At 41.0% G+C, this 25,879-nt stretch overlaps 1 protein-coding gene across 18 annotated transcripts in view; it reads left to right on the top strand.

The window, feature by feature from the left end:
• Nucleotides 1–237: 237 nt before the first annotated feature.
• Nucleotides 238–25,879, top strand: part of LOC101913649 (melanopsin-like) — a 49,961-nt gene continuing 24,319 nt past the window's right edge. For 2 of the 18 annotated variants that reach the window (XR_003552490.2, XR_003552491.2), the window contains exons 1-3: nt 11,197–12,411; nt 14,717–14,815; nt 24,198–24,340. Coding sequence is in view for 13 of the 18 variants with exons in the window: in XM_055796581.1 (XP_055652556.1) it covers nt 12,325–12,411; nt 14,717–14,815; nt 24,198–24,340 (329 nt within the window). In the remaining 5 variants the exon portion in view is untranslated. Of the gene's footprint in view, nt 1,730–3,224; nt 3,291–3,787; nt 4,002–5,405; nt 5,530–7,157; nt 7,245–8,295; nt 8,404–8,809; nt 8,932–9,078; nt 9,420–9,472; nt 10,984–11,194; nt 12,412–14,716; nt 14,816–19,426; nt 20,614–22,237; nt 23,897–24,197; nt 24,341–25,879 lie in introns of those variants that run through there. The other 16 variants (XM_055796586.1, XM_055796587.1, XM_055796588.1 and 13 more) reach the window with 16 other exon arrangements.

The following is a 25,879-nucleotide window of genomic DNA, read 5'->3' as shown; positions in this document are numbered from 1 at the left end:
TGTGTATCGTACCAAATCCAAATTTGCCATTATTTGTCTTTACTAGATTGAGGTGGGTGGAGTGACAGTTTAATTTCATTTTTATTTTATTAATAACAAAAAACCCATGGCAAATCTTGCCAGATGAGCACAGGACTTTTTCCCCCTCCTTGGCTTATGAAGAGACATGGTTGCTGTGATGCTGCATGAGGTGTCTTCATCTCTTTCCTCGGCATTAGCTGTTGGTTTCTGACAGAGCTGCCACACTGAACTTAACGGTATAGCTGGACAAATCCTACAACATTAAACATACCTGAGAGCTCACAAACCTATGCTGCCTGCCTGACAGAATCTGCATTAGGCACTAGCTGTTTTCATTCCTCTGAAGCAAATTTGGTAAATTCTTCTTGTATTCCATGTATAAAAATGAATGCTTCCAATCATTGCTTGAATGATGGCACTACACAGTTTTGACTGATGAAGTGGGTAAGAGATATTTAGATGATATAGCTGGACCTTTTCCATCTCTGTATTTTTTGGTTTCTCACTGTTCTACTCTTTTCTTTTCATCTGGAAATTAGTTTGAAGTATAGCTGTTGCTGAAGTGTGTAAACCTCAAAGACACACGCCATGCTGCCAGAGTGTACCTCTGACAGAGAAACATTTAATTCCTGTTCTTTGTATCATTTGGGAAAAAGGTGGGGAGAATATTTGAAAGCATTGGGAAAGAGTAAGAGAACTGGAGTATTTATTTAATATTGTTTTGCTGTTATCCTATGCAGCTATATTTCTTGAATTTAGCTGTAGGAAAGCTTACTTTACAATCTAGCATCCCATTATTTTTCTGAAATGGCAAAAAATGTTGTTTTCTGTAGGCCAGCCTTTTCCTGAGCAGAACAGTCAGGTGGAGAGTTCAAAACTGCAGTTGCCAAAAGAAATAATTGGTAAAGGCCCACTTAACTTCAGCAAGGAGAATTTTTTCACTATATTAGGAAGTGTTTTTTTAATTGAAATGACTTTTTATCAAAGTGTTCATACAAATGCACACAGATGCAGGCACTCCCAGCAGCTTAGGGCATAGAATACGACCTGTTTATAGCTCTAATCCAAAATTTTCTGTAACATTTACGCATAAAATTGTGGTTTAAAAAAAAGCCACTCTATTTAAAATGTTTACAAGAAATATGAACCCTGTTTCAGATATACCTGAAATGGTTCTCAAAGTAGCATATTCCCTCCATCTCCTGACAAATATCTCCTTTTAGCCTTTTTTAATATCTTATTCCAATCTGCTTCTCTCTCTGCTCTGCAGTTTTGAGCTCTGGTGAAGTCTGTCCCTAAAGCCGCCTAGAGCTGATAGCTGCTTTTACATTCTGGCTATCCCTTATTCACTGTGTGTTTGGGGGAAAAAAAGTTTAAGTCATTTCAAAGCTTTCCTCATGAATTATTTCTAGAGGAAGCAAAGCTTCATCGCCTTCTCAGGGAACACATGCCTTTGGTGTTTTGGTTTCTGTGAGAAATGCAAGAAAGCAGCTCTAGAACTAGCTGTTCCTGCTTATGCCTGTTGCAAAGGGAAGGACACCAGCCTGGTCACAGAAGCCCAGACACCAGAGTCCCGTACCAGCTTCCTTCATGGTATTCATCAAGTCTCTTGATTTGTATGCCCTGCTCTTAGGAATAGGGTTTTATCTTAAATGTTTGATTTTAGTGATGTGCTGGATTTTCAGTAATATCTGGTTTTCTGAAGAAGGTAAGTGCACCTTGATGACTTCTGTACCAGATGGGACAGGGAATACAGAAACTCATATGACATTAGACCAAGAAAAGTCCAGAAATGGGCTCAGTCCATGACAAAGAAGAGATTATAGAGTGGAGATTATATGGTAAAGGGAAGAACAGCGTTCTTTTTTTCTGTTGTTTCTTCTGGACAAAATGTGAATTTAAGTATCAAATCTCTTTCTAAGGTGTTTCTCTTTTTCTGGAGCAGAACTGAAATTTGTGGAGATAAAAATCACAGAAGATCCTGCCTGAAAGAAAGATTAGATAAATGGAGTTTGTTTTTCTTTCATTTTAGCACCAGCATTTGAAAACCAGTCTCAGATTCACATGTCAAATTGTCATCCAGAGGGTATAACTGATGGGTTGTTTTCAGAGCAGAAATGAAAGTCAAGTTTCTCCTCGCTTCAGGATAAATGTATTATTATGCATCTAGTTCAGTTACTGTACACTATTGCTTCTGTTTTCTGAGGTAAGAATCAACAGTGGCTTTTGTATTCGCCATTAAGTCTTGATGATATTTAAGACAAGACTCTAAACAATTTAGAGGAGTTTGTAGTTTAAATTCCATTCCGTAACAACCCAGGACCCAAAGGCCTGGGTCAGCCTTGTTTTAAGAAAACTTTATGTGAAGAACAATTCAAAACACAGGACTATTGGGCCTAAAATGGCTGAAGAAATTGCTATGTGTTGGCCTTTGCTTCACAGTACATCTTGAGAGCTTCTGAAATTTATTACGATCTTTTACTTTTAATGAGAACTGGATTTTTTAGTTTCCCTGGTTTGAGAGTTGGCTGGTGGGAATAGATCACAATGAAGGGACTTGCCGAGCCAGAGCTGGTGTCTGATCGCTGAGGTGCTATCTGTTGGGGCACAGCTCAAGAAGGTCACGTCACACGTGCTCCCATCTCTGCACTCTGCAGAGTGCCATAGTTAGAACATGGCAGACCATTACCTGCGAGCTCCCCAGCGCCTGCAGAGCTGACGTCACCATACCGCTGGGGACTGTCAGAGCTGTGTCAGCTGCCATGGTGGGTCCCTTGGAGCAGACACTTAACAGGGCAGAGCATTTTCTGCTAAGTGGTCGGGGCTGGGACATCGGGGCAGTAATATGGCTGTTTCCTAACATGTATTCCTTCTGGATTTCAACAGTTGTCCCTCTGGCTCTTCAAGGACGTGCCAGTCACAGTTACTTTACATCCAAGGATATTCTTCCCTCATTAGCATATAGAAACTGAAGACCTATAAGGGCTTCCTTGTTTCAGTATATCTCTTTTTAAAAGTGTTTGAATTAGGGAGCCAATACAAAGTTTGTATTTCTTTTTTTTGACCTTATTACCAAGAGCCCTTGTAAGTGTCGGTAGGACTCTGAGGCATTCAGCTTCCAGGATGGAATTCTCCAGGCCAGCTTTTTACACAAAAGGATTTTGTTTCAAGCATTTAAAGTGCGAAAATGTTTCCCTTTATAGAAATAAGTCACCTTTGACCAGAAATGGAAAACTTCAGTATAGAAGATGACAGTACAACAAAAAAAGGTCTGTGTGGCTGTCACTGCCATGACTTTGACAGCAAAAGTTGTGACTTTTAGGGTTTTTCCATAAGTTGTTGGAGAAAACTTTGTGATTGAATGGGGCCAGAGGAAAACTTGTGAGTTAGTAAAAAAATCAGAATGTCTTTCCTGTGGAAAATTCTGGTATCACAAAATGTGGCTTTCAACCAAAATGAATGTTAAAAGTAAAAATACAGTATTTTGTTTACTGAAATTTTGTCGAACCACCATAATCTGGAGTTGGTTTATATGACTGGTGGCAGCAAAGACGTTGATCTGAGGACCATGTTCCAGGACATGTCCATTTCCATTGCCATTCCAGTTCAAACAGCCTTTCTAGAGGGTACGTAACAGTGCCAGAAGCAGCAGCTAAGAGCTGGGAGTGTCTCCCCAGGGGACTATGAAGTTGAATTCCTCCCCCCTTGCCCTCTGGCCCTTTGACACTTGCATTTCTTCCTCTGCTGCTGTCTGCCTCCAACACAGGTAACACTGCTTGGCTGTGGCATGGTGCTGAAGCCCCTCTCCTGGGAGGCACGAGTTTCAAAGGCCATGAAGACTCTAAGACATGGCTAAAAATCTTCTGCTGTACCTGAGAAAATGAATGTCCTCCCCTGAAGAGTGAGACTGGGAGTGAATTTGGACTGGGTTGTTCTTTCCACAGAAAGGACTCCAGGAAAGGGTGAACCTAGGATGAAAAGTAATGGCTGAGTCCTGGTAACTCATTCCTGCTGGTGGGATATGGGGATAGGAGGGATATCAGCCCCTATGGGGAAAGTGGAAAGAGGCTGGGGGAAGAGGGTAGGAATTATGATAAAGCCCCTGTTCGAGCAGGGGCCACCACCTTAGGTATCTCTAGCTTCTTCCTCTCAGAGTGACAACATGCAAGGGTTTCTGTAGGTTTGGCATAGGCAAAGCAGAAAGAAAAAACCAAATGCATAATGAAATTACATTGTTGGCATTAACATATGCCCTCTGTTAGTGGGGGAGGAGAAGAAAAGAGTCAAGCTTGTACAGCTTTACAGTTTTGCTAGTGAGATGACCTTTACGTAAGATGTACCCTAGATAAGCAGTGCCATGTCGTCTTTGTCCCTTGTGAGCAAACTTTGATGATGAGACAGGCATTCTAATCCTGTGATTGAATCTAACCCATCCCTTGCTGTTAACTGACTTCATTGATATCCTAAAGCTTAGTCTATACTTTACATGTTCAGCAATTGAAAAATCATTGGTTTTCCATGATGAGTAACCCTACCTGAGAAACACTTGACCAGGCAATGCACAAGGCAAGCTAGCCTGGCCCATACTAACCCTTCATTTTCCTTTGTAATTAAAATGTTTCACCTTGTAATTGAATTTCATTTCACTTTGTAATTAAAATATTTCACGTCGAATATGTGAGACTTTTCAGAGTTGTCAGAAGCTCAGTAGGATGTCATTGAGTGTTTGCACTGCATTTTATAACAATCCTGAGATTAATTCCCGGATCAACCTTGTAGCTGGTTGATTTTAAACCACTGGAAGACATGGACTGCTGAATTAATCCATTTTGCTCATTGGCATAGGATTCCATTCCACTTTTTCTTTCACTCTTCCTTATTCTGCAGCTCAAAACACATTTCCAAACGTGCCTCTGTGCCATTCCAAAATGAACATGTGACTGTAGATTATCCATCAATCTTTGACAGCCTAGCCTTTCCTTTGGTCTGACAGCAAATCTGGAAAGGGCTTTGGATGCTATTCTTTTCCTTTTAAAGCTAGAATATACCAGTTCAGTGGCCATATATTTCTCTTTCATTGCACTCTCTTCTTTCTGCCAGTTTTGGGTATTTTATTTTTTTTTTAACAATAATGATGTGCTCACCTTATTTTGCACTCTTCAGCGATCATAGCATCAGTGGCCACAAGTATGACTATAATTCCTTAAAAAGACTGAGATCCCTGACATGACTGTGAGAGAAGGGGAGTGTGAAACTCACTCCCATCCCACTGAATCTGTAGCCTGGTGGAGCTTTTTGGTGCAACTCTGTCTCCTTTGCCATTCTAGATAATAGTCCTTTAACATACACCAAATTTAGCCTGCCTTTCTACCCTGTTTTGCTAGTGTGCAGAGATTTCCAAGGACCTGGTCAGGCAGTCTGTTGTCAGACCCATGTGCTCTAGGAAGCAGCATGTGTGAATAGTCTGTTGGATGTGAAACACCTTTGAACCTCACTGTGTCGTCAGAGGTAATGTTTTTTTCTGGAATGTCCATGTTCAGGCTGCAATGAAAGAAAGATGACTTTGGTGAAGGCTCAGCTCAAAGTGGACTGTTGAAGTGTGCAGCCTCTCTTGATTGACCGCTGGATCTGTCTTTGTGCCTGGATGTTTACGGTCAAGCTCTGCTCTCTCCCTGTCTGGTGGATATAGCACTCAGGCACTGCAAGGAGTGGGGTTATGGGTTGTGAAGGCACCTCGTGCTGAGGCGAGAGCCCCAAGGAGCTGGCTCATAAGAATGCCTACCCTGAGCATGGCAGGTCTGAAAGATCTGTGATCATGTCTTCATCACCAGTGGTAACTGGAGAAATACTAGCAGAATCTTTCCCAACAACTGTTCAATCTAGGATTCAGCACAAGAGTTCCAGCTGTTGGCAATTATGCTCTCCCTGTGGTTTTCCTTAGATAATGGTGTTTGTCACAACAGATCAAACCTGTTAGACACTGCTTCTTGCTTCAGTGGGAATGCCTTTAGTGGCATAAAATGATTTCGGTGTACGGTAGATGATGTCCTTCAATCTGTTAAATTTGCCAGCTGCTTTGGGAGCTTGTGGGATGGAAGGTGTCATAGAAATGTAAAGTGCTATTATTCATCCTAAATGACTCTGCTCCATTTTCTAAAAAAAACCAAAAACAATCAAGCAACCAAACAAAAAAATTATGTATACTTCTTTCCTGCATTTTGTTCAGCGTTAGACTGGTTTCTTTAAGTCTCCACATGGAACTACTACTGTTAGTCCCTTAGCCTAGGATCTCAACTACTCTCAGAGAGGTCATTTTTCTGACCTTTGTTAGGCAGTTGTTGACATTACCTACTACTTTAGTTACTTGAACAATCTATTCTCAGTGACTAATTGTAAGGCACTGATTTGCAGTGGTTTTTACCTAAACACGTCGTGAGTTTAAGCATGCAAATGCAGTTCATAATGCTCAGCGAGTCCGAATACTGTCTGGTTATACTCACTTGATTGATTTACTGTATTTTCCCATGTCCCAGGATTAATTACAAACAGCTGAAATAGAAAGGCCTGACAAAGAACTAATCTTGGTGTGAGAAAGAGGAAAGAGATGTGTGAGACAAAGCTCCAGTAAGCCTCTAGCTGGAGGCTTAGTTGCACTTAAATGCTGTCATTCATGGAGCCAACTCAAACTGTCAATCAAAAATCCTGTCAGTTTAAACAAGTCTGAAGTTTGAAAGAGTTTGCTTTAGTTGGCATTTAACTTTCCCTTGGCATCCAATTCTTGTCTTTAATTAGAATAGCTCACGCAAAATAGGGTTCATTTTGAGTCCAACTCTGTGAGGCGTTGTGTGTAGTGGCCTGATCTCAGAGAAGTTTCAGCTCCAGCTTGCAGATGTAGCAGTGAACAACAACATAAGCAAAGCAAGCAGTTCCTCATAAAGGACATCTGAACGGTTTGTCAGGTCTCTCATTTTTTCAGAAAGCAGCACTTCCACATTTCTGTAAGTAAAGAAAAGAGGGAACCCCCCTGCAGGTGTTAGAGGGCTGATGACTTCTCATGTGGCCTCAGTTGCCTTAAAAATATTTAAAACTCCTCAGTGATAAAATATGCTGTCAGCCAACCAATTATGAATCCACAGGTTCTGAGACTGCAAAGACGGTGTACACTACTGGAATTGTGTATAATTTTTCCTCTGGAAGCTAATGTTTATGGAAAAAGTTGTAAGGTAAGCAAAAACTTTACCCCTCACAATACATCTAGAACATTAACAAACTATTTTCAAGGGCAGCAAAGGTAATCTAATGGATCACTTCATTTAGATAACACAGAGATGCAATGAACAAAGAAAAAATAACTATGTAACTGTTATGATGTCTAAAGTATGTGTCATTTGGTGGATCTGAGGTTGGAGAGTATAAAGGAATGGAGAGAACCGTAGTTTGCTTCCAGACATATCTGCAACCAGCACATCATAAGAGATCAAGTCAATAGGTGGATCTGTAAGAGACAGCAGCTAATACTGATCTTTTGTTTTACTGGGCATCTTCAGAGAAGGAAAGTAGAACCTCTCAAGTCAAATAATTCGCCAGAAACAAGGTAGTTCAACAAAGACTGAAAACCAAGGATGAAGTAATAATGATGAACATACAATACCAATGTCTAAACCTTTATGTATGACAACGATACCATCATTTTGTCTTTTATAATATAATGCATAACAGCATATTGTATTTTCACTGAAGCACTTTTTTTTTCCCCCCCCTGTTCTGGCAGATTATTCATTTTATTGTAACATATCCATCATGTCTTTAGGATATTAAATGCCAAAGCAAACTTTGTTTTGAAATCTAGGCCTCCAATTCAGGAAGTTCTATTGCATTCTCCAGCATTTACAAATTATCTCTGTGGTATAGGTTTGCCATATTTGTAAGTTTTGTGTCTGTAGTTGAATTTCTATAATCTTTAAAATTATCAGAGATAATATGTTGGCAGAAATAGGTTTAAGGTTCTCCTGCAAAGCTGTGACCTCTGTCATGCCCCAGATGGTGAAGGCATGTAAGTCCCTGCAACAGCATGTTTAGATTGCTGTTTCTGGCTCCTCTCTCTGCTACTTCGAGCCTTTTTTCTCTAGACAAAGCTCAATCTCACAAATCCTCTCCATTCATGCCCTTGAAAAGGGGAGCACTGAAACCAATTATGTTGAAAATATTGTGAATACACTGAAAAAAAAAACAGGGATAGAAATGTAACTGTTTTTGTGATGTTTTTCTGGCCAGAGTGTAGGAGAAAGAGGCTCTTGAAGAGCAGGCCTGCTCTTCTTATCGTGTTACAGCATCTCTGAAGAGCTCAGCTTTACAAACATGACGCCAAGAAGAGCCTGTGAGGTAAGAAATTCCTGTGCCCCATTCAATGCCACTCACTTTATTTTCTGTGGTTATTCAAGCATCTGTGGGACAGATGATGCTTGAATCTCGAGGCATATGCTGCAGGTGAAATTTTGATAACTCCAGGGTGAGTTGCTGGGAAACGGCTACGTTTTATACCCAGCCCCTGTTTCTTGACAGTCCTCTAAGAAACCCAGCTGTGGGTTTCGGCACGTGGCTGCTGACGTGTGCAGCAGGCAGGGCCACTCTAACCTAGCCATGGGGGTTCACGGGCCATGGAGATGGAGCACAGAGTGTGCAAAGAGAAAGCCAGAGCTGGGTTTGACCAGCCAAGAGAGGCTGGGGGTGGGCGGTGGGGGCCGGCTGCTGTTTTCAGCCACCTAAAGGGGGGTGACAGGGAAGGCAGAGCCAGGCTTCTTGCAGCAAAAGCATAAGAGGCCATGGGTGTGAGTCACTGCAAGGGAAATCCCAGACGCTGCTCTCTGTCCCTGGCTACCCACACTGCCTGCACGGGACTGCAGGAAGGAGGTATGGAGCAGGCAGAACCCCAGGCGCTGACTGCCCAAGGATGCCTCGCCTCGGGGGTGGTACTCTTGGGGGCTGCAGATGCTCACAGGCTGGGCTGGGCAGAGCTAGCCAGCTGGGATGCCCTGGAAATGAGCTCCTCTGGGTGTCTATCCTTTAAAAAAAAAAAAAAAAGGAAAAAAAATGTAAAACTGTGGGGTATTTGGGTTTGTTGTTTTGTTTTGTTTTGTTTTTAAGTAATTTTCTTGTGCTTGAAACAGTCATGGTGGGGCCAGTCAGGCTGAATAACGGGATCGGTGGTTTGCTGGGGATAATGCTGCAGTTCAATATGCTTCCAGAGCTGTCAGGCTGCGAGCGGAGGAGGGCTTGCTTGCGAGTTGCTTTTTAAACCTTGGGATTTCAAATGCTTCTCGGGATGAGTCGCAGCTCGGCAGTCCCGCACAGAGTGGATGTGCAGAGGGAAGGGAGATGCTTTCGGCTGAACCCAAAAAGTACGTGACAAAAGGAAGGCTTCAGAAAGTGGGAGCTGGGCAGGGAGAAGGGAAGGGAGCATTTCTCTTCTGCTTCATTTTCTAAGGAATGGTTTAAATTAATAGCTTCTCCTTTAAAAGGGAAAAAAACAACCATCTCATTGAAGTTGTTTTGATGTAATGAATTTTGATTTATTCTTTTGTGCAGCTGACCCAGCTGTCACCAAAGGGAAATGTATTTTCTTTGTGCTGTTTTGTTTAGATTTTTAGGATGGACTTGGAGTTTTGGCTAGTGGGAAAACTGGCTATGCAGGGGAGGACGTAGCAGGTGATTGCTTATGATGGTACTTGTTGCATCATCAAGATCTAGTTGATTAAACCTTATTGTGATTTGGTTATTAATAGCAGGAAAATGTCAATGAAAAAGGAAATATATATGAAGTCCTAAAGCAGATTTCAGAGTTGTTATCCTTTGGTGGAGCCGATTAATGTAATGTAAAGTGACCTAAATGAAGTGCTGTAGGAAGGTTTGTCAATTGTTCATACGTTTATCTAGGATTATTTGAAAACATTCATAAAGAAAAGAGGATTTTCTTGTGCATTGCAAATTAGTTATGATGATTGGGGGCAGAAGTCTGAGGTAGGTCAGCAAACCAAATACAAAGAATTTGTGTATCCCTGTCCTCATACCCCCCTGTCACTGTATATCCCAACCTTATACCATTACAATACCTTATAAATCTTAGGATAGAAGATTTCCTCCTAAATCTTTGATAACTTGCTTGGACTTCATTTCATTATCCAGCCCAACCCAGGCATTCAGAGAATACTAATATATTTGTTTCTTTTTCTAGTCTTAAGAGAGTGGAAGAGAAAGGGTTATGGGGGAACAGTATGGAAGAAAGTCCAGCTTGGGAGGGAAGCTGTGGGTGTCATTTCATTGCAACAGGTTGTTACCCTGGAATAAATCAGAAAGAAAAAAGTTGGACAAGCATTTTATAGAGTCCTCTTCAGTAATAAATAAGTGGCAAGTGAACAGGTGTTTGAGCATGTAATTTATAACTCCAAATTATTTAAATGCACTGGGTGCATTCTGGCACTGCTAGAGGTCTTAATTTTTAATTGATTTTGTCTTTTTAATCATATATTTATCATGGTGGCTGTGTGGGCTATGTTTGCTGTTAAACTTTCTCTAAAATTTCCTAGGAAGTCCCAAGTTTTCTTTCCGTGTCATTATATATTCACCAAATTTTGAACTAGTTCACATTCTGTATTACTTTCTCTTGCCATAAACTTAACTGTACAAAAACATGTGTATGTGGAAATATACCTCAGTAAGTTGATCAAGGGATTTAAAGTTGAAAATTTCTTTCCGTTATTTGACTGCCTTCAGAGGCTGCAAATTATCCTCCCCAGGATGTCGTGTGCTTCCAGTGTGCTGGGGTGCCAGCCTGCCGAAAGCGTGTGACTGCCGAAGATGGTCCACTTAATCCAGCAGTCCTTGGCCAAGCAGAGTTTGAAGCAGAATTCATTGCACATGCAAGACTGGGCCCAGAATAGAAATGTGTCTGCATTATCATTGCAGGTGATTAAACAAGGCTGATGACATTCCTGAACTACCAAAGCATGACAAAGCAATGTTACTAGATGAGATGATTCAGCCTTTGGTATCAATGTACCCAAGGGTTTCTCAAAATTATGCAAACATAACAAGAAACATGGAATTGCAAGACATGACAACTGCAATACAAGCCAAGCTCTCTAAGCCCTGAAAAGTAGGAAATTTTAGTATACTGGTGCAAGGCAAGCTGAGAGGCAACCATCAGGCTGACTTGCATGAACTGATTGCACTCTGCTAAAGCATTCACAAATATGGCCAGTAGACACTTCTTATAAATTCTGTGGTGAGGACAGTCATGCTGGGAAACACTGAAATAAAAAGAAGTTGTTCAGACTTTATGTGCAGCTTTGGTAGATACCAGGATTTAGGAGCATGCTAACAAGTACATAACTAACCAGTCAGAAATGTCTGGTACTGGATGGTGGTAGTTCAGCAGAGGATGTGACACATGCAGAATGCACGGCATGGTTCAAATACGCAGACTTGGGCTGCTGTGCAGCTGGATATGCCTCTGGGGCAGGTTGTTGCAGTAAGGTCTGAGCCTGAAGTCACCAACTCTTTTGCTGACAGCAGACCCAGGGAATGGTGTCAGCAGCTTCGTGTGACAGCATTTGCAAAGCCCAAGAAATAGTCAGATGGACCTTTCTGATGTTTGCCGTGCAAAAGGACAGGGCACTGTGAGAGGCTGCTGAGTTTAATTGGAGGATGCAGACCAGAAGATTGAATGTCAGGTGGGGATATGTGCCTGATGCCTATGGAAATTTACTGACTGCCATCAGCATAGCTGTTCTGCCAATGAAATGACTGGCTAGGTGAAACCAAGCCCACACCGATTAGATGATGAACACGATTTAAACAGCTACAGCTAGTCTAGAGCTAAAAGAGCAACAGGAAGGAGCGTGTTTTCTTCGTGTCTTGTTAAGTCAGCAATGCCTGGAAAAGGACTTGATCTCAAGTGAGCAGGAAATGTATTTGTTTTTTTAATTATAAAAATCACAAAGTACTTCCTCTGGACTTTCTGCAAATAGTTCTAGTGATCAATAAATTACTTGCCTTTTTTTTTTTTTTAGAAAGAAAAATATGCATAGTTTCTAATATACCTGATATCTTTTGCTACAACTTCTATACTGAAACTTGTGCCAATATTCAGAAAACCTAGCTGAGGAAACCTTCACCATGATAGAAAAAGAGTGATCATGGCTTAGAAACACACAGTGTTGGCCTCACCGTGCCCTCGCTGACGTAAGAGGCCCCTCCCTTCGCGGCATTGCAGTAGACCATTGCACAGAAGATGGACATTGGCAAATGAAGGTTAGCGGTGACAGCAAGAGCAACCAGGGAGTTCCTGGATTAATGCTGGTGCTTTGGAAAATTCTAGTGGCGCTGCTGAAGGTAAGTGCCAGTTAGTTACTCCTAAAGTAGCTGATGGGGAAGGCAGGTTGTCTCAAATGCTGAAGGGCTGCAAGATCTGCAGTATTTGCAGTCCCTCCTCAATAGTGCATGAGGTAGCAGTTTGATTGTGTCCTGGATGATGCTTCCAGACCCTTAGGTAATCCATTTGCAATAGAATTATTTTGTATTCAGCCATAATGACTGTACAAGTGCTGTGAAATTGCTTTTCAACACTGTTATTAGCTCAGTGTTTACTGTTTGGTCACAACAAAACCAACAGTAATAAACTATTGTTCAAGTTCAATATGAGCTTGCAATTAACAGTGCTTTCAATGGGCTCTTTACTTGTGGAGAAATCTTAAATGACCCTCTTACCCCAGAGTTTTTGTGAGTAGATTGTCCCTTCACCTGTTTTTCTGTGGAGAAATGCTCTTTAGAGCGGTGCTTTTCTGGAGTTGGATGGACTGAGAAAGGCTCAGTGTGAGCTTAAATTTGGTATCAATGTGACTTGAGACACATACCATGCTTGATTAGACTTACTTTTGTTTGTTTTGTGAGATTCTCTGGTGCATATTACTTTCCTGGATTGCTTATTTGCTTTTTAAAAATAAAGGTTCAGAAGGAGTTAGTTTTTGCCTGAGATGAGACGTAGGGCTCTGTAGAAAAAAATTTGTGGGGACTCCCTGAGGCTTTCTGATTTGACACAGTAAAACCAGGGTGTTTTTTCAGCTAACCAGATTGTGGGCTTCTCTTTTTGTAAAATGGCACTTCCTCCTTAACTCGAAAGAGGACGCTGTCCTGTGCTGAGATTTTCTTTTCTGGTAGCTCATCATGGTTCAAATCGGTGTTGCAAAGACCATCTGGGAGTTGCTTCAAATGTACCCCATATCTGGAGATTATTGTGAGGGTTGGAGAAGATGTTGTTTCCTAGTATAGATGTGGTAAACCTATTCTAACCTTTCATAGAGGCTTGAAAAGTGGTCTGCAGAACTAAAACAAGAGACCGTGTTGAAACAACTACATTGTCCCTATTTTCAGTGTACTACACACATCAGTGGAGAGGGAAAGAATGAAACTCCTTCACTATCAAGACACATAGTCGTCTTGATGCTTCTCCAGACCAAAGTAAAGGCACTTGCTTTTGTGTGAGATGTTGTTAGTTCCTCCAAGATGAGCACTGCCATCAAATAATTACATTTTCTGAGAGGTGCAGAAATTGCTTTTAATATACACACCTGTTCCCACCAAATGTGTCAAAGCATGCTCCATTGTTTTAGTATTTTATAAATTTGTAAGTCTTTTGATTGCTGTAAGTTCTCTCTAATTGTGAGTTTATGTTGCAGTTCCTTATTAGTTTGCTAGTGCTGCTTCAATCTTCCTCTGAAATAAATCTTCAGTACTGCCGTAGCTTGCTACTTATAAATGGAGTTGCCAGTTTCACTTGTTCATTGGATGTGGGTCTGTTTGTTCCTTTAGCAATGCTAAGTCCACAAGGAATTTATAAATGCTTCCTGCTCCAGGTGGCTAGAAAAACAATTATCTCCTTCTTGTATGAGAGTATGTTTTGGTCTTGTTTTGGAGAGTTAAGGGAGGTTGCGTTACTGCCAAATGCTTTCGTTTTGCAATAAAGATTTGCCTTTTGCTGCAGAGATGGGTCATCTTGAATATATCTCACCTGATAATGTCCTCCTTTTCCCAGTTATCTCCATTACCTCTGTTAACTGTGGCAGCTATGTGCTTTATTCTAAACAGAGTATTTAGAGTATCTAGTGGGAATCTGTCAGACTAAAATACATAGGCCATTGGACTGGACAATGTATCAGTGATCCAGTTTAAAATGTCTCTAAAATTAATCATAAAATATTCCAAATCCAGATTTTCATCATACTTAGGCACCTACCAGTGCAGTTAAACACAAGGAATATTTTCAAAACCACAGAAGAGCAGTAGGTGTATTGCCACCAGTGCAATCATAGGTGTGATGTGCCTAAAAAACTCTGGAAATCTGCCTTTTCATGTAGGACATAGAGCCACAGTAGAAGAAACTGTTACAAATGAAGTGGAAGACTTATTGCAGCCTTCTCATCCAAGAAATATGGTCCCTCTACAGATTATCTGTTGAAGTTAGTCTACAGCATCTGGGTGCATAACATGCATATAGGTTCATTTGGCTTTTGTTGTCTGACCCAGTTCCTTGTGGAAGTAAAATAAGATAGGCAGGAAGATTTTCAGTTTACTGAGACAGCATACTTGTCCTCAAGTAACTGAAATAATATTTTGTTTTCCTTATGGCTTAAATCAATAGGGTTTTAACTATATATTTTGGAGGATTTGTTCCTGGTGTCATGGAATATTTTGGGTTGGACGCATGGTCATCAAGTCCCACCTGCTGCTCCAAGCAAGGGTAACTTCAATGTTTTGTAATTCTCTGTGGATGGACATTGTGCATCCTCTCTGGGCCCCTGTTTCTGTGCTTCACCAATCTCACTGAAAATTTTGCCTGCTCTGACTTGTGACTTGTGCCTGTTGCCTCTTGGCTGCTCGCTGTGCCCCTCTGGCTCTGCCCTCTGCATACCCCCCTTCCATGCATAAAGGAATATTAAACAGATGGAAGCAGATATTGCAAAGGAGTAATCTTCAGTTTAGAGTGATTAGATATTTCTTTGATTTAACAGAAACTGAATGCTACAGTATTCATCTAATATCACAAATGTTCTTGAAGTTAACAAATGGAGAGTGCGCTTGCTGTGTTCCCCATGTTCTTCCCTTAAAAGCATCTGTTGCCAGATGCTGTCAGGTGTAAGATATAGTGGTTGGTGGGCTTCTGGTCTGACTACTTTTATCAGTTTTCATGTTCTTAAATCTATATGATGGAATGATTAAAATGGTGTCAAGAAGCTGGGGGGTTGCTTTTAATTGCTCTCCATCCCCACCCTACCACCCATAACAAAAATTTCTTGTTGAAATATGGAAATTACCCTAGTTGGTGAAGAATGTCTCTGGTTTCAGGCCTTCAGTTAAGAGTATTTCCTGCAGAAGAAAAATCTGTTTATTTATAAATAAGGAAATGTAGAGAGTGAGATGAATTCTTTAGAAACCTGCAATTCTTTACGCTTAGCTAGTAGAAATTGTACATAAAACTTCACTGAAATGTAGTTAATAGGGGAAGTGTATTTCTGTTAGCATTGTGCTTTCTTCATCATTCACCATACTTCACTGTAGGTGACAGACTAGAAAAAATATAGAGAAGAGAATCCAGCAGGAACCAGATGACTGCACTGATGAAAAATATTAGCTAGATGTATTTTTAAAAATGGCATTAGAAGGACTATATAGTATTAGTGTAAGTTTTTAACTTCTTGCCTTAACTGGTTTATTAGCGTGTGTTTTCATTTTGTAATCACCCTTTGAAAAGCTGATGTCAGCTGATGATTTTTTTTTCCAGAGTCCTGTAAAAATAAGCACGCGTTTTCATGGGATCTATTTAAAATGTAAAGCCCACTTCTCAGAGAGGTTTCTGCACACAGATCTTCTGGCAGCAGCTGTGTGGGTCTCCCTGAGAAGCAAGGCAGTGCAATGAAAAGACTGCTAACATTTAGATGAGATGCATAAAGCCAAAGGTGGCTGGTGAAGGATTTGTTCTCAGTTATCAACAGCGAGGAAGAAAAAAATCAGGTTTTTTTGAAAACAAAGTATGAAAGTTAAGATGTCCAGAAGACAGAGTATATGTTCAAGCTCTTTGAAGGCTCAGGGCGGAATGTTATACCTACTGGCAGAGATCAGGATTTCAATATGTGGTGCAAACATCTGTGGACAGGCAAAGACAGTTCTTCATGTACTCCTGTTAAAACCAGTAATAGGTGAGCATCACTCAGCAGTTGTGCTCACTGCTGCTTGGGCTGAAGCCTGGGGCTGGGCACGGGTGAGGGCTTGGTGCAGGCAGGCAGTGCGTGCTGCAGCAGCATGTTGCTGTCAGCAAACAGTGGCAGCCCATGAAATTGCTTTTGGTGCATGGCGGGTAAGCGGGAACATCCTGGTCAGACATCCGTGGCTGGTGAAATGGGAGCAGCAATGGTCTGGCAGGCTGGGATGAGTGAAGTGGACCAGCGTGAGCTACAGGAGCTCAGAGGAGGTGGAGAGGGGAGAGCAGGTTGGGTGAAGAGCCCACGTTATGCCAGAGGGTTACAGCACCAGCGAATTCAGAGCACTCTTGCCATAGAGTGGCAAATGTAGAATAAAGGGATCTCTTTTTTCAGGTGAACTTTATATGATTATTAAAGAGCTGCAGGTAGCATTAAGGCACTCGGAGGGAGAAAAACAACCTATGAAAGTATGATGAATGATAAGAGAAAAAAATGTTGTTGTAGTGTATAAATGATTTTTCCCTGAAAAATGCAAAATTTCTTATATTAAAGGAAATAACTCTGATATCATGTTTTGACTACACATGCTTTTTTCTAACATGCTTTAATGCTCTGAAAGATATATTCTGAGAGTTCTGCCTTCTGCTTTGTTGTTGCACTGTGCTAACAGTCATGCATTGCCTCATGGCCAAGCAAATATGCACTGAACTGTAATAGTCCAGCTAATTTGGTACAGTGTTAGCATTGATCAGATTTGTTCAGCGTGCGGCCTGCCTAAGCATGCCTAGCTTGTGTTGTAATTTGAGGTGCATTTGGACATAGCATCAGATAACTGTGGAGGCATTTGTCCCCAAGGGGACAATATGGTATCTCAGGGGTCACATTAAGGAACTGACTGGGTGTGCAAACCTGTGAGAGATGAGAAGGTGACGATGGACTGAGCCCTCGCCTCAACTGAGTATTAACAGCTTCTGGTAGTGGGCTTTTAATTGCTTGTTTTTCAAAAATGCCTAAGTCATGGTTGAATTTGGTTCTTTTAGGTTTTATGCATTCAGGTTAGATTTGGATGTGTTTAAATAAACATAAAATGTATGTAGAGGAAAATGTTATGAAGATCTGGTTAATTCTACTGGTCTTGATTACACAAATACACCAGTACTGGAACAGAAATGTCCTCAGAAAACATGCCTTTGGTATCTTGCTTTAAAACTTTCAGGTCTTGGAATAAAAATCCATTGCCTCGAGGTTTCATTATAGTAACTTGAATTACGGCAGGGAAAAAAACCTGTGCTATTTCGTGCTTCCCCATGAAAACAGTGCAGCAAGTAACACAGTGCTCCTCCCAAGGTTGGGTTGTGCAGGCACACTCAGCTCAGTACCTTGTACTGAGTAAGCTGTTACATTTGCTGGCCCCTGTCCAAGCAGCGCAGATAGTGCTGGAGCTGGCACAAGACAGCTTGTTTTTCAGTTGGGCTGATTTTTTCTTACTGAGTTATATTTTGGTGTTTGTGGTTTTGTTTTACTCAGAGAAGCAAATGTGTCTTTTTGCACTGGTTTGGGTGGTGTGGCTGGGGATGCACATAGCAAACAGTGTCCGTATGATTTCCAGAAAAGACTTTGCATTTTAAGGCTTTTTGTCAGTATCCAGAGAGAAGTAAACGTGCCTTTGAGATGGCTTTGTAACAAGGAGACAAATATTAAAACATATTTTCACTTTTATTGTTTACTTCTGATTTCTGTATTCTCATGTGAATAATTTTATATTGCCTTATTAATTATAAACATATGAATTATTAATACCCCTTGTTTACATTGACTCGTAAGGCTGGCAAGGTAGACATCTGGGTTTGCCTACCTTGTTGAGTTTCTGACTGGTTTAGTTTCATGATATTGAGAACCCGATTAGGGTTTGATGGTGTTCCCTTTGGTTTTTTTAAGATTTTCCTACCCCCCGCCCCAGCCCCCCACCCCCGACACATGCTATTAGATTGCTTGCAACTATGAGAAGTTTAAGCACAGATATTGAGGGCCTGAAAGAAAGCATCTTGTCAAAGCAGGGGCTGTGCTAAACACGAGATCTTCAGGATACATACCCTAAATGAGTCTTCAGGTCAGACATTAAATGCTTTTTTTTCAACTATCCATTTCAGTAACAGCCTAGAAGCACTTGCTGGAATGGAATTAACTAGATACATATTTTATTATAGAAAAAAATTCTCAAGGTTTTTCTGCAGTGACCTCAGTCTGTATAAATACCTGCCTAGGTCTGAAGCAGATGCCAGACTTTGGTACCAAACTGCCTTTGCTGTTTGTCCTGTTCTACACAGCACTGGAAGTTCCTGTTCTTGTTTGTCGCCTTTGGGTGAACTGCATCAAATTCACAGTTCCATCTGCTAAACCAATTGTCTTCTTGATTAAGTGCATGCTATAAATACGTGTTTGAGTGCTCTTGGCCTTGGCGTATGAACTGGTTGGAACGAGCTGTGGAAGAAGAGTGTCATCCGGAGACTGATAAGAAAAATAACTTTTCCACATGTGGATGGTCGCGGTTTGATTTGATTTTTGAGGACCAAACTAATCTGTATTTAGTCTGTAGTGTTGTAATGCAGTACTGTTACCAGAAGTTGGTTAACAAGCGAAGTTGGTGGGGATTTGAGGCGGGGGGGATGGGGGGAAGGCTTGTTTTTTTAATACCCAAAGGTAATAACAATGTTTTCAACAAGTATGCATTTTAAATAGATCATATTTTGAAAAATATCTGACCATCACTAGCTCTACTATGGTCACCACATAGCAATGGTCTTCTGTTTGCTGATTAAAAAGTTCCTACATACAAGATATTCATTAAGCCCCAAATTTCATCATTTCAAACCAGATGGTGCTGCATACTGAAATTACCTCTTACATTGACCATCAGTGAAATTACAAGGAACTTACCAACTACTACCTAATAGCTGGTACACATGGATTGCTCCTATTTCATCATACATAAGTATTGTTTACCATTTTTCTTTAAAATTTCTAAGTGTAACTGTATAGACTTCACTTTTTACTACAGTAAAATCAAACTCCTACACTGTGAATCCATGTAGCAGGTCAGCACAGGGAGGCTCCTATGCTGTTAATTCACTCTCTTGTTAGTGCTTATTAATCCCCTGTGTAAGCAAGCCCTTACTTAAGCTCATTTCAGTCTAAATAATTTCCACAAGATAAGCTTACATCCATGACCAAAATCAGAGCATAAATAAAGCTTCAGATACTCTTATATCCACCTAATGCCAATCATACGACCATTTTCCATTATTTTCTACCCCTACCCATTAAAAGGGATCTGCCCTTGCCCTCCTTTTTTAGCCACTATTTTTTTTGTCTTCTGCATTGCATTCTTGATCAATCTTCCAGTTGGAAAGCAGAAACAGATGGCTCTAATTATTTGGACATCATTTTGTCACTAAAAATCAAATTACGAAAGCTCTCATAGAATAACTTTTCTCATCTGTTCTGTTTTCCACCCTTATTTTGGGAGAAATAGACAAAGTTTATTTTTATATCTGGTGCCTGCTTCCTTTGCCAGCTAGCTGAGGGACAGCTGTTAATTATTTGTCCTCCATTTGCCTGCAGATCTGTTAGTTGCCCTGCCATGAAAACCCTCCAAGCAGTCACGTAGGTGACAGCATTTTGATGTTGTAGTCACATCGCATGTAATGGTAAGGCCATATCATGATTTATGAGAGTTGTCAGGTCCAACATCTCATAGAGTCAAAACACAAGTGATGGTAGAATTAATTTAGGAGCCAAACAAAGCAGGATAGCCAAGTATGCCAGAAGCTGGCCTTGCTGCAATTACTAACATCTTTATGGGCTGCTTGTTTACGTTGGTATTGTTGAGTGAAGCCATCAGGTTGTTCTGGACAGTGTCTTTAAAATCTTCATTTAGGAACTGGATGTGCATTCAGCAGTGTGCTTGAGATTCTGTTCCAGGAGCACAAATGGAGGGAGGCAAAGCCAATCTGAGGGAAAAATGGACAGGTGAACACACCTCACATGGGCCCTGGAAAACTTGCTTCACCCATTAAAGATTCAATATAGTGGTTGAATAAAAAGTAATGCCTGCCTTCATTATCTTTATGTTAAATCACATCGTTGAAGAGAAGGAGAAAGACTGTGCCTTATACAGAACAAGGTTTTCATTCTGCATTATGTGGCTGCAATGATACTGAGCACCCATAAACACAACTTACTGAGACAGCCGTGCTGAATCCAGGGCACCCATCCGTTACCATGGCAGTGTGAAACAGCTGAAGCTGGGAAAGCATCTCACAGCATGTCTTCTAACTTTGTAAGTTTTCCAATAGCATTCTCAAGGGGTCCAAGTTCACTGTTACTAAAATTAAAAGGAATAGACTGAAGTAAAGCTGCACAGTGTACTCTAGCATTTAGAGACCGGTGGCATGAGATGGGTCCAGAATCCATGGTTTACCAAGTCTAAATGACAGGACCCTTCCACTACTATAAACTGATTTTTTGCTGATTCATACCAGCTGTCATTGACCATACATCATTTTGGTGCTAAGAGAAAAGCTAATACAGACATAACCTGGTAAGACTCAGCAGTGACAATGGCAAATGCAACCTGTTTTACTTAGCTGCTGCCCTGCTTAACAAGTCATCTGGAAAGATTTGTAATAGTTATTTGGGTTTTCTTGTTTTGGAAAGTGTGACAGCAACTTGGAATAGTCTCCTATAGTTTAATTTTATTCTTATTACTTGGGAGAAACTAAAAGTACCCCAAAAATGCGTGAAGTAACAGCTTTTGAGAACATCAGCAAAAAACAGCTTCTCATTAGAGCTCATCACCAAGCTTAGACATTTTTTTTCATATTTCCGGGCCTCATCTTCATACAGAAAAATATTGACGTTAGCGAGTATTTAGTTTGTAAATCAAAATTGCCAAAAAGGCCAGCTTCTCAAAGGTGATACTCTAGGAAAAGAGAAAAATCTTAGATGTTGTGAATATCTTAAAGCCTTGATGATACTGATGGTTTGTTTCCATTTTTGTGTTTTTCTGTCCAAGAACAGGTCTGTATTAGAAAAGCAGCATTTGTTCAATAGAGTAGATTTTAAATTCTCAACCTTAAGAGTATTTAAATCTTTATTTTTGTTTTTCTATTGTGAAATTATGCCAAAGTAGTGAAATAAATTGTGAGTTAAATGAGGTATAAATTCTGTTTGATTAGCTTGCAGCTATTTGTACTGTTTTATGTAGAAAATGTCCACTAGTTTAAATTATTTTTTATCAGAGTTCAGGTTTTTCTGTTGAAATATATATATACACGCACACATAGATATGCACATTTATCTTCTTGGATCCAAATTGCAGTGTAAGAATGGTTTTCTGTCTTTATCAGCTTGCCACATTTCATACAGCTGGATGCCTGCCACATCCTGCTGTCCCAGGGTAACACCAACAGAGTGAGTAATAGTCATCTTTTCATTCAGATCTTAAAGCTGTTCTTACTGCTATTAACATTACAGCAAAAATTATCGTAGTTTTTTATGAACTCCGTTGAAAGCATGATGACTTCTACAAGGGCTGTGTAATCTAAACATCCCTCACTTCAGCTTCTCGCTGAGATTGCAGGCTCTGTGTAATCTCCGGTATTTATTGCTTTCCAAATTCCACTCTGTAAGCATCAATATTTTACATTTCAGCCAGTATTGCCAGCAAACTGTAATTTCAGCTTAGAAATGTGTCAGAAGACTTTTTTCAGCTTTTGACACAGCTTACCACCCTTAACTGAATAAACCAGGCCAAAACGTCCAATTCAGCTTCTCTTCGGCAGAGGGATAAAGCAAGACACCTTTGGGTGTGAAATTCATAGTCCATTTCTCAAATGAGTTTCTGCAGCAGTGAGTTCCCATATGGTGAAGTAAAGCATAATGCATATGACCGACAAGTACTGCTTGCCCTGAATTACATTTATATAATACTCCGCTACATAATAAACCTCTATATAGGGATAAATCCTGAGCATGCCTAACAGATAAGCTGGAAAGGAAGAAAAAAAGGGATCCTTTTCCTTTCTCTGCGGTTTAGCCTCTCTGGTATGCATTGCCAGAAATGAGGCAGGGTTCCGATGTAGTGCACGCGTGCTGCTAAGAAGATTAGATTTGAGGGAAGAGGAAAGGAGTTTAACAGGGTTAATTTGCGTGCCCAGGCAGCCCCACTCTGAGAGCACAGCACCGTCTGTGCCTGGTGCCACTGAGCATTTCCCCTCTGGGCCACCTCTCCGAGTGCTGTCTGCCCTTATACTCTCACACCTTCTTCAAGGGTAAGTGCTACACAGGGTGACATTATTTCTTGCTGCCTAACCACTGGGAATAGCATTGACAGTCCTCCAGTGCAGCCAGCCACCAGCAGACACTCCCTTTCATTTTTTTCTGCTTTTACAGTGATGTTACCTTTGGTGAAGTGTCACATTTTTGGTAGCATCTGTCAAATGGCTGAGAAGGCTTGAAATCAGCTTTCTGTTTTGAAGCCATAGCTTTTGTACCATTTACTGCATCACTTCAGTCCCAGGAGCTTTGCTGTCAGCATTTCTGCTCCAGATCCACTCTTGCAGATGCTCAGGGTGTGTGATGCATCTCATCGGGTGCTCCCACCCACCGAATGCCAACCTGCCCTGGGGAGTACCCACAATGGGACCACACAGTGAAGGGGATAATGCCCACAGGTAGAACTGTTGTACAAGGAAAGACCTGTAGTATGTGCACTTCATAGGTGAGTAAGGTGTAATAGAAGGTAGAAGGAAGAAACTGCAGTATGGGAGATTAGGAGCTAGCAACAGAGCGGGGTGGAAAAGGGGGGGGTGCGGGAAAGTCTGTTCCCACCATTTTCAAATGGCTGCTTAAATACTACAGTGGGGTAATAGTTATAATCTTGAACCTATTCTATCACCTAGCTCCTTTTCCACAGACCCGTATCAGCCTTTTCCCATACCCCACACTGGCTGAGCTGTACAGTGGCAAAACATGGCAATGCAAAGCAGGTCCTCAGCTGTGACAAGGTGCCATACCTTTGACTAAGCTGTCCAGATCTGATCATGTGTGTGAGCGCTCTGCATTGCTTAGCTGCTTCTGACTTGGTAAATAAGGATCTCCATCAGGCAATTCAGACTCTTCTTGTAAATAATGCTAATGAGAGCTGAGTGGGTTAGCTGTAGGCTGCCCTGCTGCTGAATTTAGCCAGTGATAAATATGCATTTGTTTAAAAAAAACCCAAACGCCAATGTAGAGAGTTGGTGGGGTTTTATTCATGTGCTGGAGATAAAGAGCAGTGAAAGAAGTATCAGGACTATAGAATGTATTTGTTCTTACACAGGTGATGTTACTGCTGCTGTTTTACCTCTGTATCCTACCTTTTCCACAGGGATTCCCAGGTTTGCAGCACTGTAAATTAGTGGATAGGAAGCTTGGGGAGACCCATGGAATTCAATGTTTTTAAGTGTGGGATTTGATACCAGCGGTCCTAATAAAACCTAAGTATGACAAGCTATTCCATGTTGAATCCAAGTTTGTGTCATCAGCTAGCTCTGCACCCCGAAGTGCAGCAGCTACCCAGAGTGAGTTTTATGCTAGCACATCTTTGCCTTTTTCATATCATCATCATAACTGCTTTAGTACTTTTCTCCACTCTATTTTCCCTGTTGATGTTTTTAAAATATAAATATGTACTGTTAAAGTCATGAAGGCTACTTGAGGGAAACTTGATTACAGGGATGTGGAAAGAGCTCAGGGATGTGTATTTGATTTGCGTGAACTGTGGAAGTGAATTTTTTGCCTTGCTTCAACAGGCTGAGCCCATGTCCCCTGGAATGGGTCCTGAATGGGCTAAGCTTTCCTTTCCCTCTGTCTTCCATTCAGGTTTTGAACATGGGCACCCAGCCACACGCTGTGACCAAGGCAGAGATCCCTGACTATGTTCTTTACACCGTAGGAACATGTGTGCTCATTATTGGCTTCATTGGCATCATTGGAAACCTCCTAGTCCTCTACGCATTTTACAGGTACAAAAATTCCTTTTACGGTTAATCTGACTGGCCTTGAGGTTCATGTGTGCCTGTGTGCAGATGTTCTGCATTGGTTCCCTCTTGGATTATATCTCCAAGCAAAGGCTGATGGCAATAAGTAGTGGGGAAAGGCAACCATCCCCCCGCCCCGCCCCCCCCCCCCCATACATCCATGCACAACACTGATAACCTCAGTGTAAATTACTTATGTTTTAAGGAATCAAAGAAAATGAGAAAATAAATACCTTGTTTGAGAAACAATTCCAAATGAAAGTTTAAAGAGGAGTTTAATACTTTTAATGGCAGAAACCTCAGTCTCCCTGTTGCAGGCTTCTTCACTTATTCTCTAGAATGTGCAGAAACACTTGACAAAAACTGATGCTCTTCCCAGCAGCCCAGATGTCCTGGATGGACCAAGAAAGCAATATGCTACATAAGTTCATGCCATCAGTGTATTCCCTGCTTCAGGCAGCTCATAGGATTTCTGTCAGTTTGTATGCTCGCTTGGCTTCTGACAGTGTAATAGACAGCCAAAGCTACTGCAGCTAGAGTATGCAGAAATCTCATGGAAAAAATAAATAGCCTCCTTCTGTCCCACACTCACTGGGATATAAGCTGGATTTTAATATCCTTCTCACTCACTGCTTGCTGTCATCATGCTTACAATGCTAGAAACACTGGTGGGGTTATGAATCAAGCATTAGCTCCCTATTGTTAAATGTTTAAGATGAATAGGTTAGTTTAGTTGTTTTGAATAGCTGGCTTTTAATATGAGAAAGAGGAGAAACTGAATTCCCTGCAACTGTAGATACGATCGTGGTTTTTGAAATGCAGTGCAAGCTCTCCATTTCTCTTGAAATTTGATTTTTAGCTGGTGTAATAAAAGCATTAAATTGCCAAAGTACAAAAACCTTCAGACAGGTGAGCACATGTAAAGGTGTGAACTCTGCATCCTCTCTCACCCAGTTGTTGCAGGCAGTTACAAAACCCAAGATTTTGTTAGAATTGCAGCAGCATTAAGATGGCTTTCTCAATTTCTTTTTCATTATTTCTTTATCAGCTTGAGGAAAGAAATTCATGTTAGCTGCAGATACCAGTATTTTAAGGCACATCAGAAAGGCCTCAGTTGTTCAACTTTGTACACTGAAGGAGGCATTTGGGGGAAAAGAAACAATTATTTCTAACTATTGAGAATTACTACATGCAGGTTGCAAGAACAAAGCTATTTATAAAATTCGGCTTCCTCCCTGTGTCTCACAGGGTGTGCAAAGTCACCTCTTTTTGTATTATATGTATCTAACACTGTGAAAAGTCCTGAATTTGAACTCTAGGTATCAAAGGTCTGAACTTCACCATGCAACCAATACAGTGGTTAACACTGAGGTACTACTAGCTGAGTATTACACCTCTCAGTATATCCTTCAAAAATGCCAGTTTTAAGGTAGACTTGGGGGAGCCAAACTCACAAATTAATTTAACTTTCCTGGTGGGACATAGTATTTGATCAGAGCGACAAAGGCATTTTCAACCAAATAA

The sequence above is a fragment of the Falco peregrinus genome, chromosome 2 (genome assembly GCF_023634155.1).
Source record: "Falco peregrinus isolate bFalPer1 chromosome 2, bFalPer1.pri, whole genome shotgun sequence".
In the NCBI taxonomy this organism is placed as follows: Eukaryota; Metazoa; Chordata; class Aves; order Falconiformes; family Falconidae; genus Falco; species Falco peregrinus.
This window is presented reverse-complemented; position numbering and strand designations above follow the sequence as displayed.